Source organism: Anticarsia gemmatalis, chromosome 18 (genome assembly GCF_050436995.1).
Source record: "Anticarsia gemmatalis isolate Benzon Research Colony breed Stoneville strain chromosome 18, ilAntGemm2 primary, whole genome shotgun sequence".
In the NCBI taxonomy this organism is placed as follows: Eukaryota; Metazoa; Arthropoda; class Insecta; order Lepidoptera; family Erebidae; genus Anticarsia; species Anticarsia gemmatalis.
This window is the reverse complement of record NC_134762.1, coordinates 6,078,459-6,095,646: the sequence shown is the minus strand read 5'-3', so window position 1 is coordinate 6,095,646 and position 17,188 is coordinate 6,078,459. Positions and strand designations below refer to the sequence as shown.

The 17,188-nt window shown below is 35.5% G+C and overlaps 2 protein-coding genes across 2 annotated transcripts in view; one reads left to right on the top strand and one right to left on the bottom strand.

The window, feature by feature from the left end:
* Positions 1-344: 344 nt before the first annotated feature.
* Positions 345-10,902, top strand: Top3beta (DNA topoisomerase 3-beta). Its single transcript, XM_076126049.1, has 16 exons — positions 345-541; positions 632-921; positions 1,237-1,456; positions 1,705-1,951; positions 2,535-2,652; positions 2,793-2,875; positions 3,636-3,772; positions 4,481-4,668; positions 4,935-5,051; positions 5,395-5,550; positions 6,257-6,511; positions 7,024-7,211; positions 7,904-8,056; positions 8,348-8,432; positions 8,517-8,612; positions 8,897-10,902. Exons 1-16 carry the CDS (start codon positions 451-453, stop codon positions 9,026-9,028), a joined length of 2,556 nt encoding a protein of 851 aa, XP_075982164.1. The 5' UTR covers positions 345-450; the 3' UTR covers positions 9,029-10,902.
* Positions 10,903-11,183: 281 nt separating this feature from the next.
* The window catches only part of fid (class I SAM-dependent methyltransferase fire dancer), a 31,880-nt gene continuing 25,875 nt past the window's right edge, over positions 11,184-17,188 (bottom strand). Inside the window, exon 8 of the mRNA XM_076126051.1 lies at positions 11,184-17,129. Within this exon, the coding sequence (XP_075982166.1) occupies positions 15,247-17,129 (1,883 nt within the window). The 3' untranslated portion in view covers positions 11,184-15,246. The remainder of the gene's footprint in view (positions 17,130-17,188) is intronic.

Genomic DNA, 17,188 nt, shown 5'->3' with positions numbered 1-17,188 from the left:
AAAACGTCGATAACAATATGAATATCAAAAAAACAAAGCTCACATATCCGCAGTGCGAAAAATACTCGTCACAAAAAGTGCTTTGAATTATGTCTTTGAACGTTTTTTCTGAAAGGTCAATAACAATGTAATGTTGCTATTGCTGAATGTTTTTGATGAAAAATTGTGTTTAAGTGCCATAATACTGCTACTTAGTTTAAGAAAAAAGTATAATAACGTATAAAAAAATGTTTATATAATTGGTAGTATGTAATAGTACTTATGAATAAGATAGGTAAATAGAAGTCAAAAAGTATTTTACTAAATATTATTAAGACTGGCAATCGCATCATACGTTTGTCAAAACAAAATTGTTATTCGTGTGGGTTTGGTTAGGTGTTTCTGTTTTCTGAACCTCTATGATAAATCGTGTTCTTTTTCATGATTAGCTTTTAATTTTATATTAACATCATGAAGACGGCATTGATGGTGGCTGAAAAGCCGTCGTTAGCGCAAAATCTTGCCAATTTGCTTAGCAATGGCAAGTGTACCACCACTAAAGGTTTGTGCCTAACCAATCATGAATTGAACCGATTATTATTAATATTTTACGAATAAAATTAAATATTTGTTGGATTTGTATGGTTTTCAGCGTCTAACTCGGCTTGTTCGGTGCACGAATGGAACGGGACGTTTAAAAATGAGCCTGTTCATTATAAAATGACTTCCGTATGTGGTCACGTAATGAGTCTGGATTTCACCGGTAAATACAATAACTGGGACAAGGTGGACCCCGTCGAGTTGTTCAGTTGTCCGACGGAGAAGAAGGAAGCTATGCCGCGGTTAAGAATACCGGCGTTTCTTGCCCAGGAAGCTAGAGGCTGTGACTATTTAATTTTGTGGCTGGATTGTGATAAAGAAGGAGAAAATATTTGCTTTGAGGTAAGTTTGCTAGATTATTTATTATAGGTTAAGCTCTTAGCGGAAGAGAAAGATCAGGAAAGCTGACCCCACTACCATATAGTGTTCATAGCTTAGAAGAAAGAGAGAGAGATATTAAGCTCCTAGTATTTTTTAAATGCAAGAAAAGGTCAAAATTGGTTATTTTGCTGAGGTATCTTAGTTATTTAGTCTTTTAAATTTATAGTCTCTAAATTTTGTAACAGATATTAAAATCTGCCTTATGTCCATTTTTCTGCTAATATTTAACAAACATGCTTAACTACCCTCAAATCAAATATTTCTATTGATTTTCAGGTTATGAGTTGTGTCCAGCCATACATGAAAGGGGATGTTTGTTCACCTCTAGTCACCTACAGAGCTAAATTCTCAGCTATTACTGAGAAAGACATCAAAGCGGCTATGTTGCATCTAGTTAGACCTAACGAGAATGAGTCTAGGAGTGTTGATGCTAGACAAGAACTTGATTTACGCATTGGATGTGCTTTTACTCGGTTCCAGACTAAGTATTTTCAAGGTAAGTAAGACACAAGGCTTATTATAATGTAATGTCTTGAATTTAGATCTAGATTTAGATCTATTATCTATATTAATTACTTTTGAGTTTATAAAAAGAAGTAGAAGGTTTTTTACAATGTTAACAGATCCTAGACATTATTGTCAATATAACATTTTTACCAAATGATTTATGTGAAATAAGTCTTGAATCATGAAGTAATAATGAGGAGAAATGCATTAATTGAACTCATATGTCTTTCTTTTTAGGCAGATATGGAGATCTTGATGCATCACTAATATCATATGGTCCATGTCAGACTCCCACCCTTGGGTTCTGTGTCCAACGGCATGATGAGATCCAGACGTTCAAGCCAGAGACTTTCTGGGTGTTACGAGTGACTGCAAGCACATCTGAAGGCAGAGAACTGCCTCTAGAATGGAAGAGGGTCAGATGTTTTGAGAAAGAGATTGCTAATATGTTCCTTGCTGGTATCAAGGAGATAAAAGAAGCTACGTAAGTTTTAACATTTGGTACTGTTATAGCATTTTAAGTGTGATTTAATCATGTCACTAGTATTTTAATGACTGCTTCAAGAACACAAGCAAAGAAAATAACACCACCAACCAACTCAGAGGACAAAATCATGCACTGGATAAACACAGCATTGCAAAAATCATAGTTTGGCTGCTGTCTACTATGCACAATCACCAGCCTAAAAGAAGAATATTATCTTTTCTTGTTATCAAAGGAACATAATCATTTATCCTTTTTAACATCTTACTACTGGGAGTTACGTCTTATAACTGTTTTTGCGTCAATACTAGCCGGCCACGACGACTATCGATGTGATCGGATTCCAAGACGCTAGATTAAAAGTGAAAATCAATACTTGCTCAAAGAACTTATTATGTTCTGTGAGCTATTGATTTTCACGACAATCACGATAAATAACACTTATTTTTATTTAAAAGAAGCATGTTCATAATTTTGTATAAGTATTCTCGTAATTGTTGGTTTCCCATGACAATTATTTGACCCAATACTGACACTAATTAATTTAAGTAAAGATTCAACAGACAAATTTTAACTTTTACAGTGTGGTGAATGTTCACGCTAAGGAAAAAGTGAAGCCGCGTCCCGTCGCTCTAAACACGGTTGAATTGATGAGAGTTGCCAGTGCTGGTCTTGGTATGGGACCTCATCATGCTATGCAGGTAATCCATAAAATTTAATTTCAACTTAAAGAATTATTTGGCTCAGAGATGACTGTTAAGGACAAAATTAAATGTTGATGTGCCCACCAGTCGTAACATTTGTTTATCTAGAAAATGTGAACAAAAATGTTTTTTCTCAGGTTGCAGAACGTCTGTATACTCAGGGTTATATTTCATACCCTCGGACAGAAACAACCAGCTATCCAGAGAACTACGATCTAATGTAAGTGAAGTAAATATTACTTTTGCCTTAGCCTGTTGCATTGACAACTAATCGTAATGTTTTCAGCGAAGTTGCAGTGTAAATTTGTGTTAGGTATTTCAATGCTATACCGTAAAACGGGGTGAATAGAAACAATTTTCAACTTTGTCCTAAAAATTTGTAGCGAATAACTTGTTATTTTTATTGTCAGGTTGTTTTATATCATGTCCGGCGCCATGAAGAAAGAGTTAAAACCATATTTGTCCAAAAATATGCATAGTTTTACGATATTTCATTAAAAAAATGGTCAATTTCTATTCACCCAGCGATAGGGGTGAATCGAAACGACCAAAGGGGTGAATGGAAAAATTGTGTTTTAAAACGTTTTTTCAGTTAACAATATTGTATCTTTATAGATAAATATACACCTAAAGAGATAAACACTCCAAACAACTCATTAGAAAAGAAATTCCACTTTAAATCCAAAGTTTTGAAAAAAATGTATGGACCATTAAGGCATTCGAGGACGGTTGACTTTGAAGCAATTTTTTGGGTATAAATATCAATTTAAACATTTAAACAATTATGACACCGCAGAGAAGTAATATCGACGTGTAATCATTTCAAATTTGAACAAAATTCTTAAACGAGGAGTACTCAAACATTGGGCTTGAAAACTTTCCTGATTTTTTTTCTATTCACCCCGCGAATTCTATTCACCCCGTTTTACGGTATCAAAGATATTTTACTGGTAGAAAACTTAGATAATCCTTTATTTCAGGGGAACACTCCGTCAACAACAGAACTCAAACAAATGGGGCGCGGAAGTACGCGCTATCATTTCTAATGGTATCAACCGGCCGAAGAAAGGACATGACGCCGGCGACCATCCCCCCATCACGCCTATGAGACCTGCTAGTAAGTTTTGTAACTTGTTTGCCACTTAGTACTTTTAAGTCCTATCAAGATCCCTGGGTGATATCTGCTACCAATGTCGGTAGCGGGATGTTTCAGTGAGAAAGGTCTATGAGGTGTGCGAACCATTCGTAAGATTACGGCATAACCATGCGGTTCTCGCTACCACAAAAGGTGACTAACGCATATATCTGGGCCTTCATTTCGTTTGTTTTTTTTTTTGTAGTTTTTATTGATATATTTTATAGTAAGTATTGTTTTTCGTTTGTAGTTCGATAATGTCGTTGCGTCAATACTAGCCGGCCCAATGACTATCATTGTGATCGGATTCCAAGACGCTATATTGAAAGTGAAAATCATTGATTACTCATAAATATTAATCATTTTTGAGTTTTTGATTTTCACGACACTCATAAGAAGAAACTCCCACATCATATTACTTCCATATTATAAATTGCGTAGCCGTTACACTATGATCACAGACAATTGTTTCAATTACCTGTTCTATTTACACGCGACATACACGATGTAGCAAATGGTAAAGAATCGTCGCATCTTTCTGCTCAATACAGGTATTCTAGACAGTTATTTGAATCGTGTTCTTTGCGTGCGCGTTCAAACATCGCTAACAAAGACTCTCCCATTGGTCTACTTTACCTTCATTAAGTATTTAAAAGTTCAAAGTTAAGTTCAAACATTTTATTTTTCTAGCCGAGTCAGAACTAGAAGGTGACATGTGGCGTATCTACGACTACGTGACGCGTCACTTCATCGCCACACTGTCTCGCGACTGCAAATACTTGTCCACCACCATCACCTTCCAGATCGGATCAGAGACCTTCTATTATACAGGGAACACGCTCGTCGATGCTGGGTACACGGAGATTATGCATTGGCAGGTATGATGTTATTTTGTTGAGATTTCTAATCTAATGTAAAGAGTTTATTCTAAATAATTGAATGTCTGTTTGCTTCAACTGGAGATAAGAAGACGTCAAAATTTTTGCAAAGTATTTTTACGTTGGAGATAGTTCTTCCAGATACATCAGGGGATATTAGATCAAAGCTTTTTTTGCTGACACGCAAAAGATTGAGACAGTTTTTTTCATTATTATTACTTCACCATAGCTTTTGTTTAACATATCTTTGGTTGTGTTCTGTACAGGCATTTGGCAAGGACGAGTTCGTGCCCGTCTTAAACGTTGAGGACGTATTGAAGGCACATGATCACCGACTTGTGGAGTGCCAGACATCACCACCGGACTACCTCACTGAATCTGAAGTAAGTAGTACCTTGACATTATATCGATGGTATAGATGTTTGGTTTTAGTACCAACTGTGAGCAGCCAGTTTTATTTTATACAAAATATAATATTATTACTTTGTGAATACTGAAACCAACATTCATTTATAAATTACTTGTAATAACGTGGTAACTTAGTTTTACGTTTTTATAGAATTAAATTGGAACTTGTTTTAGGTTTTAACTGGTAAATATAACACGAGAAATTCTTATAAGTATGTAGTAGGACAGTATCTCATTGTAATAATACAACAATAAGTACACTTCAATACTTCATGTGTCTACCTTAGGTTATGAACTAAAATAATTTGTTTTCATCAGGTGATTACATTGATGGAGAAGCACGGTATAGGTACCGACGCATCAATCCCGGTGCACATCAACAACATTTGTCAGAGGAACTACGTCACCGTCGGCAGTGGGCGACGACTTGTACCCACTAATTTGGGCATTGTACTTGTGCATGGGTATCAAAAGGTAAGGCTGTTTTATGTAGTTTACTATAAAAACAATGCTATAACTTGAAGCTTAACTTAGAACTGAAAACAGGTATATAATACGAAAGTATTTGGTTTAAAAACACGAGTTGTATGCTTACAAACCTCTTTCGAATTAAAATTCATAAAGCTACCATATGTGGTGTTTATTTTGTACCTATAGCTTTTCTTTTATTACATGGTGGTTTGTAAAAGCAACCAAACCCTCAGACGCTGTTTTATAACTTAACCTGCTTGCCTTATAAGATACTAGCTGACCCGCGCAACTTCGCTTGCGTCACTTAAGAGAGAATGGGTCAAAATTTTCCCCGTTATTGTAACATTTTTTACTGCTGCTCTGCTCCTATTGGTCGTAGCGTGATGATATATAGCCTATAGCCTTCCTCGATAAATGGACTATCTAACACTGAAAGAATTTTTCAAATCGGACCAGTAGTTCCTGAGATTAGCGCGTTCAAACAAACAAGCCAACAAACAAACTCTTCAGCTTTATAATATTAGTATAGATAAAAACTGCATTAATAAGAAAACACTCACAAAGTCTAGCCTTGCTTACATTCCAAGCTAATTGCTAATTCTAAATATGATAAATCTAACGCTATGTTAACCACATCATTCTACCTTTAAACTGTAACGAGTAAACAAATTTATTTATTTTAACAATGTATATTTATTTTGCATCACAGATCGACCCAGAACTAGTACTACCAACAATGCGATCAGCGGTGGAAGAGCAACTGAATCTCATCGCGGTAGGACGGGCGGACTTCCACGCAGTCTTAGCGCATACTTCAGAGATATTCCGTAGAAAGTTCCAGTACTTCGTGCGCTCTATAGAGGCTATGGATCAACTGTTCGAAGTTAACTTCTCGTCGTTGAAGTCTAGTGGTAAAGCGCTGTCACGGTGTGGGAAGTGTAGAAGATATATGAGGTATATTCAGGTGAGTTTCGATGTGAAATTATATTTTAATGTTAACGTGCGTGTATTCTATGTTATGATGTACCTTTTGACAAGGTCCCTCATTGCATGTAATAAATTAGTATTGATGAGTTTTCCTTAAACAGTAAGCTGCTTTACCGTTATTTACAACAAATTAAGAAAGATTACCTTCTTAATTTGTTGTGAATATCAGTATACCAGCTTTGACAATATTGAGACTTTGATTCCAAAAATGTGTCTGGTATGTCATTTAGCCCACCCTTTGGGAATGCTACGGCCTGCGATCGTAAATCACAAATAGCCATGTCATTACTAAATAACTATACCTGGACCATTTAATGTGCGAACTAAGTCATATCATTTAATCTGAGTCTCGCTCGCACTTACGCATTGTCACATTCCTATGACTTTTATGATTATGACGTAGTTCGCACGTTTGTAACGGTCTTAGTATAGGCTATTTTATCAGCTGCATGTTGGATTCATACCTAAAGTAAGCTTGATTGTGTGCAGGCCAAGCCGGCCCGGCTGCACTGCTCGCACTGCGACGACACGTACGCGCTGCCGCAGAACGGCACGGTGCGCATCTACCGCGAGCTCAAGTGTCCGCTCGACGACTTCGAGCTGCTGTCCTGGTCCTCCGGCAACAAGGGCAAGAGCTTCCCGCTCTGCCCCTACTGCTACAACCATCCGCCGTTCAGGTAAAAACAAGAATCTACGGATTCTTTTTGTATTTAATTTTATGAGGTTCTTATTATAATGAAATGTTTTCATTTTATATGCGACTAGCTGACCCGCGCAACTTCGCTTGCGTCACATAAGAGAGAATGGGTAAAAATTTTCCCCGCTTTTTGTAAAAAAAAATTCTGCTCCTGCTGGTCGTAGCGTGATGATATATAGCCTATAGCCTTCCTCAATAAATAGGCTATCTAACACTGAAAGAATTTTTCAAATCAGACCAGTAGTTCCTCAGATTAGCGCGTTCAAACAAGCAAACAAACAAACTCTTCAGCTTTATAATATTAGTACAGATAATGGCTTACTCGTAGCTATATTTAGCCTGTAAATATTTGTGATTTAAAACTGAGTTAAAAGGTGTGCTTTAAAGAAGTAACAATACAAACCATAATAAGATTGTGTTGAGAAATTAAATAAGGATATTCGGCTACCGGCTACCATGAATACTACAATAAAAATATCTGTTATATCAATTAAGTACAAATGTATTGACCCTAAATAAGAAGTTAAATTAGAATTAATAGTTATAATAAGTAACTAAAATATATTGTCTTGAAAACTATTGATAGTATTAAAAAGTAGCACTTGATCAATATAGATCAAGTGCAACTTTTACGTTACTAGTCAAACCAACTGTAATTTGATATTGTTACAGGGACATGAAGAAAGGTTTCGGTTGTAACTCGTGCACGCACCCAACGTGTCCGTACGGCGTGAACTCGACGGGCGTGTCGGGCTGTGTGGAGTGTGAGGCGGGAGTACTCGTGTTAGATCCCTCCGCACCTAAGTGGAAACTGGCTTGTAACAGGTATAGTCTAAAATTGGCTTTATTTGTTATGTATGTACCTTGTTAAATACAGATCTTACGTCCATATTCCTTTTTTTCCCTTGGTAATTTTTGTAATCTTTGGATAGTCAATACGTTCATTGGTTTAGGCTATGGTTAATTTTTTGTTGCTTATTAAATTTGACACCATCCGTTCCACTCATGGGTTTGTTAGTATCGTGATTTTTAGAGCATTTTTTTATATATGTACTTCGTCTTATAATACTTTGTATCCTGTAAATCATATGAGTTAAATTAATCGTTGTATTTCAGATGTGACGTAATAATAAACATATTCGAGGACGCGACTCGCGTATCTGTGTGTGAGACAGCTTGTTCGTTATGCGGCGCACAACAGGTATGATATGTTTCGTTTACATTACAAGTTTAACTACGATTAGCCTCTAATTATAGTGTAATAACTCCGCAATGTATGTTGCAGGTGACGGTGGAGTACCGCGCTGAACGTACTCGCTTGCCCGCAGCCATTACCGAGATGACAGCCTGTCTATATTGCGAGCCTACCTTCAGTGCGCTGGTTAGTATTACTTCACATATTGATTATGTTACGTAACTTCTTGTTCAAAGTTACTTTTACATCGGTGACAATTAAGGTCAAATTACTTATTTTTTTTACGATTTGGAATTAAGTCTCAAGTCACACAAGCTCATGACGAGAACAATTTCTAATGAGGATCTAATCTATGCACATACGTATACGCACGTGCACGGTCGTGTCACTGGATTTTCCATAACAAGCTACAAATGTAACAAATCGTATTGATACATAATGCATAGTTTAACCATAATTTAACTTGTCAGGTGGAGAAACACCGCGCAGTAGCATCTCGTACACCGGCAGCTCGCGGTCGCGGCGGACGTGCTCGCAAGAACACGCATCGTAACAAACAACCTAAGGACAAGATGGCGCAACTAGCCGCTTACTTCGTTTAACAGGTACCATCGTTTATAATAGTTACCGATAGATCATAACATGGAGTTGTAAACAAGGATAGTTGGATATATTAAGACTTTAGTCACACATAATATTATAATACAACGGGTCTTATACGCGATTGAAAATTTAAAGGTTAGGATACCTTATTTGCTGCCCGACGTTTCGATCGCATTACAACGACCGTGGTCACGAGCTGACTGATGTGGCTGCTAAGCGTCGTCTTCTTGCGGCGCGAGTTTCGACGCCTACCCTCACTTGTATTTCACTTAGTGTACATTGTGATCACATTTTCAATCGCGTATAAGACCCGTTGCATTATAATATTATGTGTACTAGTCGCGAGAGTTTAAAAACATTAATTTAGTCACACAGTGATTAAGAACTACTACTTTGTTTTGTGAAGCGGTCATTAAAATAATATTTATATTGTTACAACATTTCTATTATATTTTCTATCGGTTTCTGGATTGACGTATGTTTACCGGATTATTCGGATTCGGCGGCCAATTAAAACTAAATTAAGACCATCGAAACGGGAGTAATGTGAACTTATTCTCAGACATTCTACGGCATTTTTAGATGATTGTAAAAAATGAATTGAATTGGCAAGAACCACTTTCTCCTTTCCGGTCGTAATCTAACTTATTACAACTGTACGATATTAACGTTTAAAAGTTTACCCGTTGCGATGGCGTTGATTTAGATTGCGCAATAGTTGTTTATAAGTTTTGTATGTATGTATGCAGTGTTCGACATGTGTTTCTAGGATAAAAGGAAGAAAGGAATAACTGCCTAACTACTTTTAAAAAATAAGTCTTGCGTTTTGAACTTACTACTCAATCCTAAAATGTAAGTCATTTAAATATAAATATTTATTTAGGTAAAGTATATGATTTTTAACATTACGTGTGTATGTATTAAGTAAATAAGAGGTCTGCTTAAGGTCAATTTGGGTAAGTTTGAATCATTTGAGTAACATTGACAGTGGGAATATGTACTAGTTTCGATTAATTTTTCATATTAAACCAACAAAATTGATTAAGGTTTTTTTCATACTTTTATCAATTGTGTTGGTTTCATATGAAAAAATAATCGAAACTAGTTCGAATTCCCACGTTCAATGTTACCCAAGTTGAATGTATATGAACTTAAAAATATATTCACTTGCAGATGAATAAACACAGACCCGTGCAATAGTTGTTGTATAGTGTCTAGTATTTGGGTACTCAAGAAATTTCAATAGACAAATTCATTACTTTTTTAATAGTATTGAAAAACGTATTTACAGAATCTTGTAAAAAGTCATGTTGAGTTTATTTTGCATGTAACATTGTACAGAGCACTAAATGAAATACCACACATAAAACATTATATAAAGAAAATTGTATTTATTTCTTACAGTCAATTTGGGTAACTTTGAATCATTTGGGTAACATTGACAGTGGGAATATTAACTAGTTTCGATTAATTTTTCATATTAAACCGACACAATTGATAAAGATTCATTTTAGTTTTGCAAACTTTTATCAATTGTGTTGGTTTCGTATGAAAAAATAATCGAAACTAGTTCGAATTCCCACGTTCAATGTTACCCAAATGATTCAAAGTTACCCAAGATGACTGTAGTGTTTTAATTAGACATGTACGAACCTCTCTATGTATCTAGTAAAATTACCTTTCTCATATTACTATTTGTTGTAAGAAATTCAGTTTCTTTAAACATGCAGCTTAATTATGTACTAAAGCGTTTACGTTTAACTATATCATACTTTGAGTTTTAACTTTATAAGTAACTTGTAAAATAGATCAGATATACAAGTATGTAAACTTTTGTATTTATGTGTAACAAAATAAATTAACTGTAATTTAATGAATGTCTTTCTTTTGAAACCGTGCCAAAAACTTTAGAAAAACATCGAACCACTTCATAAGTCGTCCTTTTCAATTCCTTTTTTTATTTTATGTTAATATTTGTTAGTTTTGTAATGACCACCCAATGCCCTAGAATTGGCCGTGAAAGGGCTAATTCGTGTGAAATACAAACAAAAGCTAGCCTTTACATTTGACTACTAGCCCTTCATTAAAATATAGGCTTATAAAAATCTTAAATAATGGGAGTTAAAAGTATGAGAATAAAACAATATATTTATTGAAGTCTTCATTTTATTGTGAAGGTTGTCACCTAGTACAATGTATAGGTACAGTACGACATAAGCTTACAATGTATTACTGTATTTCTCGTTACATTTAATATTACAATCTGTTATCGTAACACTGGGTGAACAGTATTCAATGACTCGTATTAAAACTTGGACTAAACTGGCTACCTATTTTATTATAACGTTGGAACACTGAAAGAAGGGAAATCCTTACACGCCTTCTTTATTTTATGCTTTGAGCCCTCAACATGAAATAAAGCAGATCGTGTTTGATATGGGCTGATATAACATTAGTTTTTAGTATTTTTATTCACATTATACCTCGCAAAGGTCAGAGGGAAACTCATAGATAGTAAAGTACAAGTAAAGGCGCAGTTCGCTTGTTTCGATGCTCCAACAGTTGTCAGTACATATTGATATGATGGAATCGGCATGAGCATTATACTATTGATATTTTACGAGTGCAGCGTAGTATAGCGAGGTTATGATAGAAAATAATCTATAAACCACATAACTGTTCTATGTGCTATCCATATACTTTGAATATTTACTTAACATATGCGTTGTTTATTTTATTTTGTATAATAAATATTTTTTTCATCTCGCCTCAAATCAGATAAATAGATTTCTTCTTCTACGGAATATCAAGCGGTCATAAAATTAATATCACATACAACGGCAAAATGAAAGTTCAAAAACTGCAAAATATTTCTCCTTAATAATTACGTGTACGTCTCATCGATTTGTAAAGAATTTTTAAAATAACGCGGGTTTGTGCCAATTTTTTTTCTATTATATATCACAGATTAAGCCAATATGAAATACATTTTATATGAATATGTACACAAGATATTAGAATTCGGAATGGAAATGAAACAGTACATACACTTAATTATTATATTTACGCAACCATGCGGATTTATTTGAACCAGCTGCTTGGAAAATAAACGAGGTAACTAAGAAGTTGTTTGTTGTTATTGTAAATAATAATTTGTATATATTTATTCGGTGTCAGTTTTGGTCACATGGAGAATAAAGTTCCTACATAATATTCTATTATATTCTTTCTACGTGCAACTGCATTAAATAATATAGATATCCCGACTTTGTGACAGCGACACCCTGCATTATTCATAAAATAAATTTTATCAAGCAATTCAATATACAAAAATAGGAAAAACTTATACATTTCTTATACACTTAAACAGCACTGATATGCTTCAAAAACTTCACAACTTTCAATAAAATCAATTTTTATGTCCATTGGACAGACTTAAACTTTCCAAATTATTTAATTTACGTAATAGAAAATGTTATATTCGAATACATTAGATGGAATGTGCTTTATGTTTTGTATAGTGACAATTGCAATTTGGTAAACCGGTACTCGACTTTACGCTGAAGTATATTATTCACTGAAAGAGTAATACAATATGTTTGCAGACGAGAAGACTTCGTTATAAGAAGCTTAGGCGTTGGTCCTTCCAGATGTTATCTCAGTATTTGTACATAATCTGGAACATAGTTTCCAGTTCACTAAACTGTAAGTGCCACTCACAATTTCGACAGTCACTGACTTAGAATGAAGACTTACATACAGATATTAAATTAATACAGTAACGGTTGTGCATTTATATATAGGTATATCATCTCCTAACCGCTACGGTTCAGTAGTATTAACTAATTGCGTACATCTCTATTGACAATGCGAGAACTACGCATCTCCTGTACATTTAATATTTTCCCTAAACAATTGTTTGAGATTCATTTTATTATAGAAAATATTAAATACTCAGCCGTGTTCATTGTTTTTTATACTTACTATGTATAACTATAATATTAATTTTAATCTCACTGATTTTTTGATAACATAATTAATGTCTAATAGCTTTATATACTTATAGCGATTATTTACAATACAATACCGAATACTTTCCCAACTTTAATATTACCGTTTAAGCAATGTAAGTTGCCGTAACTTTTGTTTTTATAATTCATCGTTTTGTACAGATGTAAAGGAACTTTTTGGTTCCGTGGCTGTTGCAGACCATTCCCTTGACAACTGACTGTAAAATGAGTTCGTATTTAAAATTTTGAAACGCTCTGTAGGGATGTATTAACAGTTTTTTTTAAATGTCGGCACTTCTCTTAGAGCTCATTTTGCAGTCACATGCCTATTTTATAAGCAAATTCTAATAACGTAGGTATATAAAACAGAGGATCGCTTATATTCTTGTTATATAATGATGAATGGGTACCTGTAACTGCGCGGCATATAATTATGTATTTGATTAACTTATCTATGTAAATACTTATTAACTAATACGTCGATAAAAATGAAATTTAAAATTCGTTATTTTCACTTATAATAATAATGTTATTATGATTATTTAATTAAAGGAATTAAGTTTGGGATATAAAAGAACTTCGCTACGATTTCGTTAAACTAAGTTTTACTAGAAATAAGACTATTTATACTGTATACCAACATTATGCATACTTAGCATACGTTAGATGGTTGATAAATACTTTTTTGTTTAACACGACTGATGGCGTGTTTTAGGCGATATAGAAGTAGAGCTACAAGTACGAGTTGATTTACTTTTTCATGTTATAGATTCTTTACTCACAAGTCATATTCAACTTTGTATCAGGTGTTTCATTAACTTTAACATTTTATTTAGTTAGTTAGTTAGGCAACAGTTTTACCATTGGTTACAGTAAGAATAGACTGCAGAGAAAGCTATGGTTTCGCCGGCAACTAACGTACGCTAAATACGCAACAATTTTCGAAATAAAACATTGAGAATTCACGAAAGATACAAAGTTGTGAATACCGTCGTAAGGCGTAGACTTTAACAAGTACACTTACAGTACGTTCTGAGTATTGAACAAATTAGTTTATGCATGTATTTGTACTCTCAAGTATTATACAAGTAGGCAAGGGGATTCTCATTATGCCACTACCACGACTAAAACCTCTAATTTCACTAAATGGTCCGAATTTAGTATGAATTTTATTTATAACGCAGCGATATTCCGTGGCGAAAGTAACCTGGACCCATACATAGATCTATACAATTGTATGACAGGCCAGTTATTATATTAATACTGCAAACAAATTAGGTACTTTATAACCAGATTATAAGATTACAAATAAAAATTTATACCATATACCAAAACCGAAATATTAGCTCTAATTAAAATGTATGTGTGGCGTATTCGGTAACTGAGAAATAAAATTGTATGACCTCAATTCTACTGTCCTGTTATTGTCATAGAACGATTATAATTAATCAGTGACTATTTTGATTGCACCTAATTATTTTGGTCTTGGAATATGGCGTTATTTATTACACCTATAAGTATGTGAGAATAACAGTATAACTTTCTGTAGGTATACATGAACTGTAGAGTAAATAAGCTATGAATAGCTTATATAATATTGAGCCACTGAAGTATATAATATATTATATTTAATTTTCACTATTTAAAGCTCTTAGTTTTCATTTTATGCGAATTCTATTATCGCATCGAATACTAATGCCCGTTGTGCAGAGTACAGGTGTGACGACGCTTGTACATGTTTGAACAGCTGTAAATGTCCAACAGACACAAGAGTTATGTAAACACATCGAGCTAGATCAAACATCCACCAGCCCGGTACATGCTGCTTTCCGCGATGGGCAACAAAATTGTTAAGATTATATTAGAGATAACAACTAGTAAACCTTTATAGAGTGACTAGAATACATTATTAAAAAACAAAAGCTTTGCTTTTGGCAATTTCGCGTAGGGTTAACACCACTTATAAGATCCGTTTTCACGAAAATGTCCTTAACACTCACTTACGAGTTCGTTAGGAAGGTCACTTGGATGTAAACACTGCACTTATTTAGTGTCATAAGTTCAATAGTTAACGTTCATAATCTTCACTATTTCATAAGATTATATAATATGATTGAATCAGAATAGTAATTATCATCAGCCCCTAAATATGCCAGCAACGAAACCTTGTATCAGCCATTAGACAGAGTGAGTACACTATGAGTCCATTATATGGTCCACACTTGAACTTTTTCTGCTATAACGCACCAACTAGCCTGGTCGTAGTACGAGGACACGACGTGCAGACTCTCTACGTATTTCTCGATCAGTTGATCGAGTTCCCCTCGCTTGAAGACGTGGTAGTACCGGTGGTACGTGACCGCGCCTCCCTCCGAGGGCAAGCTGTCCGAGCCGTCGCTCAGTGAAGGCAACAGTGGCGCGTGAGGCAACGCTCGCATCACCGGCGCTGGCGGTGCTGGGGCGGTGTCCTCCGAAGACGATCGAGTTTCCAATAACTTCCTGTCTTTGGAGGATTCGCTACACGATGGCAGCGAGGCTAGACTGGCGCAGCCGAGCGATGCCGTGCTCCCGGTCTTATCGCGTCGGCTCCAGTCGCTACCTGCTGACGTGTCGCTAGATTCTATCGAGAAACCAGATTTTAATGGAGCTGTGCTGGTGCTAGAACGAGACGTTACTGATTCAGGGCTTATTTCCATTTTGTCCAAGTCGCTAGAATCCGTCGATTGTCCGACTTTTAGTGAGGATCTTTTATCAGTACTCGTGCATAAAGAATCTACACTAATCTCGGACTCTAAAGAGTATCCGGTTTCTAGCGACTGACTAGTATCATAAGCACCGGAATCAATAGTGATTTCAGGATTTCCGTTACTCGATGAAATTGCACTATCATCGTCTGGATTTTTAGTTTCTACCTCTGGTAATTTTGTTTCGGTTACGATTGGTTTAGCAGTGTATTGGATGTTGGCACAATTGTTGAGGTATATGTCCTCTTCACTGGTAACTTTCATTGATTTCTTTAATTCCCTATATTTATTTATGATCGGATCTACATCTTTCGATCGTTTCTTGCTCTTTGTTTTAGAGAGGCATTTGGGGAACAGTTTACTCATATCGGTCTCATGAACATCATTCATAGACGCGATGTATTTATGCCTTTCTTGGAGTTCCGCACTTAATTTATTAAGGCCCTGCATTTCTGTGCTAATTTTATGAATATATGGGTCTTCCAGATGTTGTAAGCTATCAGATAGTTCATCTAATATTTTCTGTGTATTCCTGTCCTCTTCCTCTCGTTTTAATCGCAGGGATATGCTCTTTTCGCTGCTACTACTGCTGGGTAAGTCAAAGTCATCTTCGTTTATCCTCTTTGAGTATTGATCGATCTCTTGAAGTAACTTTTCGCTTAGTTTCTCAGCAAATTCTGTCAAATGTTGATGACGATCTTGTTCGGGCCATTCTTCTTCCGTTGGAATCATGTCCGATTTACACGTTATAAGAGGTTCGTTTTGTATCCTATTAAAGCTTTCAGATTTTGAAATAGATTTTTCTGAATCCGTGCTGGATATTGAAATGGAATCGTATGGTAACCTTGTAGGGCTCCTGTGACTCTTGCTTAGATTTTCGTCGAGCGATCGTCCCTCGGGTCTATTAGGGGAGAGCCTGTTAAGACTCCACGTAGAGTTACTGGTGCTACCTAGTTTAGGAGAACGGTCTTTGGATCGCCTTCCCGGAGAAAGGCGTTCTAAGCTTGAAGAACTTCCACTGGAGCTTGTATGAGACTGAGATCTCGATCGGTCTTCTAATATGCGCAAGTCTCCCGGTGATAGTTTATTGAGGCTCCAGTTGCTGCTACTGCTACTACTAGACGTTCCCTGTACGATCGCCATGGCTTCAGCACTTTCCAATTTTTCCAGGTGTCTTCGCTTCGATCGAGGGCTACTTTGGATGACGGTTTCACAAGTTTCGTCCAAAGAATGAGCCACTTCGGCTGCGGCCTCGAGTAGACTCTGCGGACCTGAAGATATCAAAGGAATTTTATCCGAAGCTGGTTCTTCTTTCTTTGAATCAGATGCAGAGGAGTTAGATGAATCTGTAACAAATGAAAATACTTTTAATAAATTATTTTCACAGACATTATAAAGATATTTT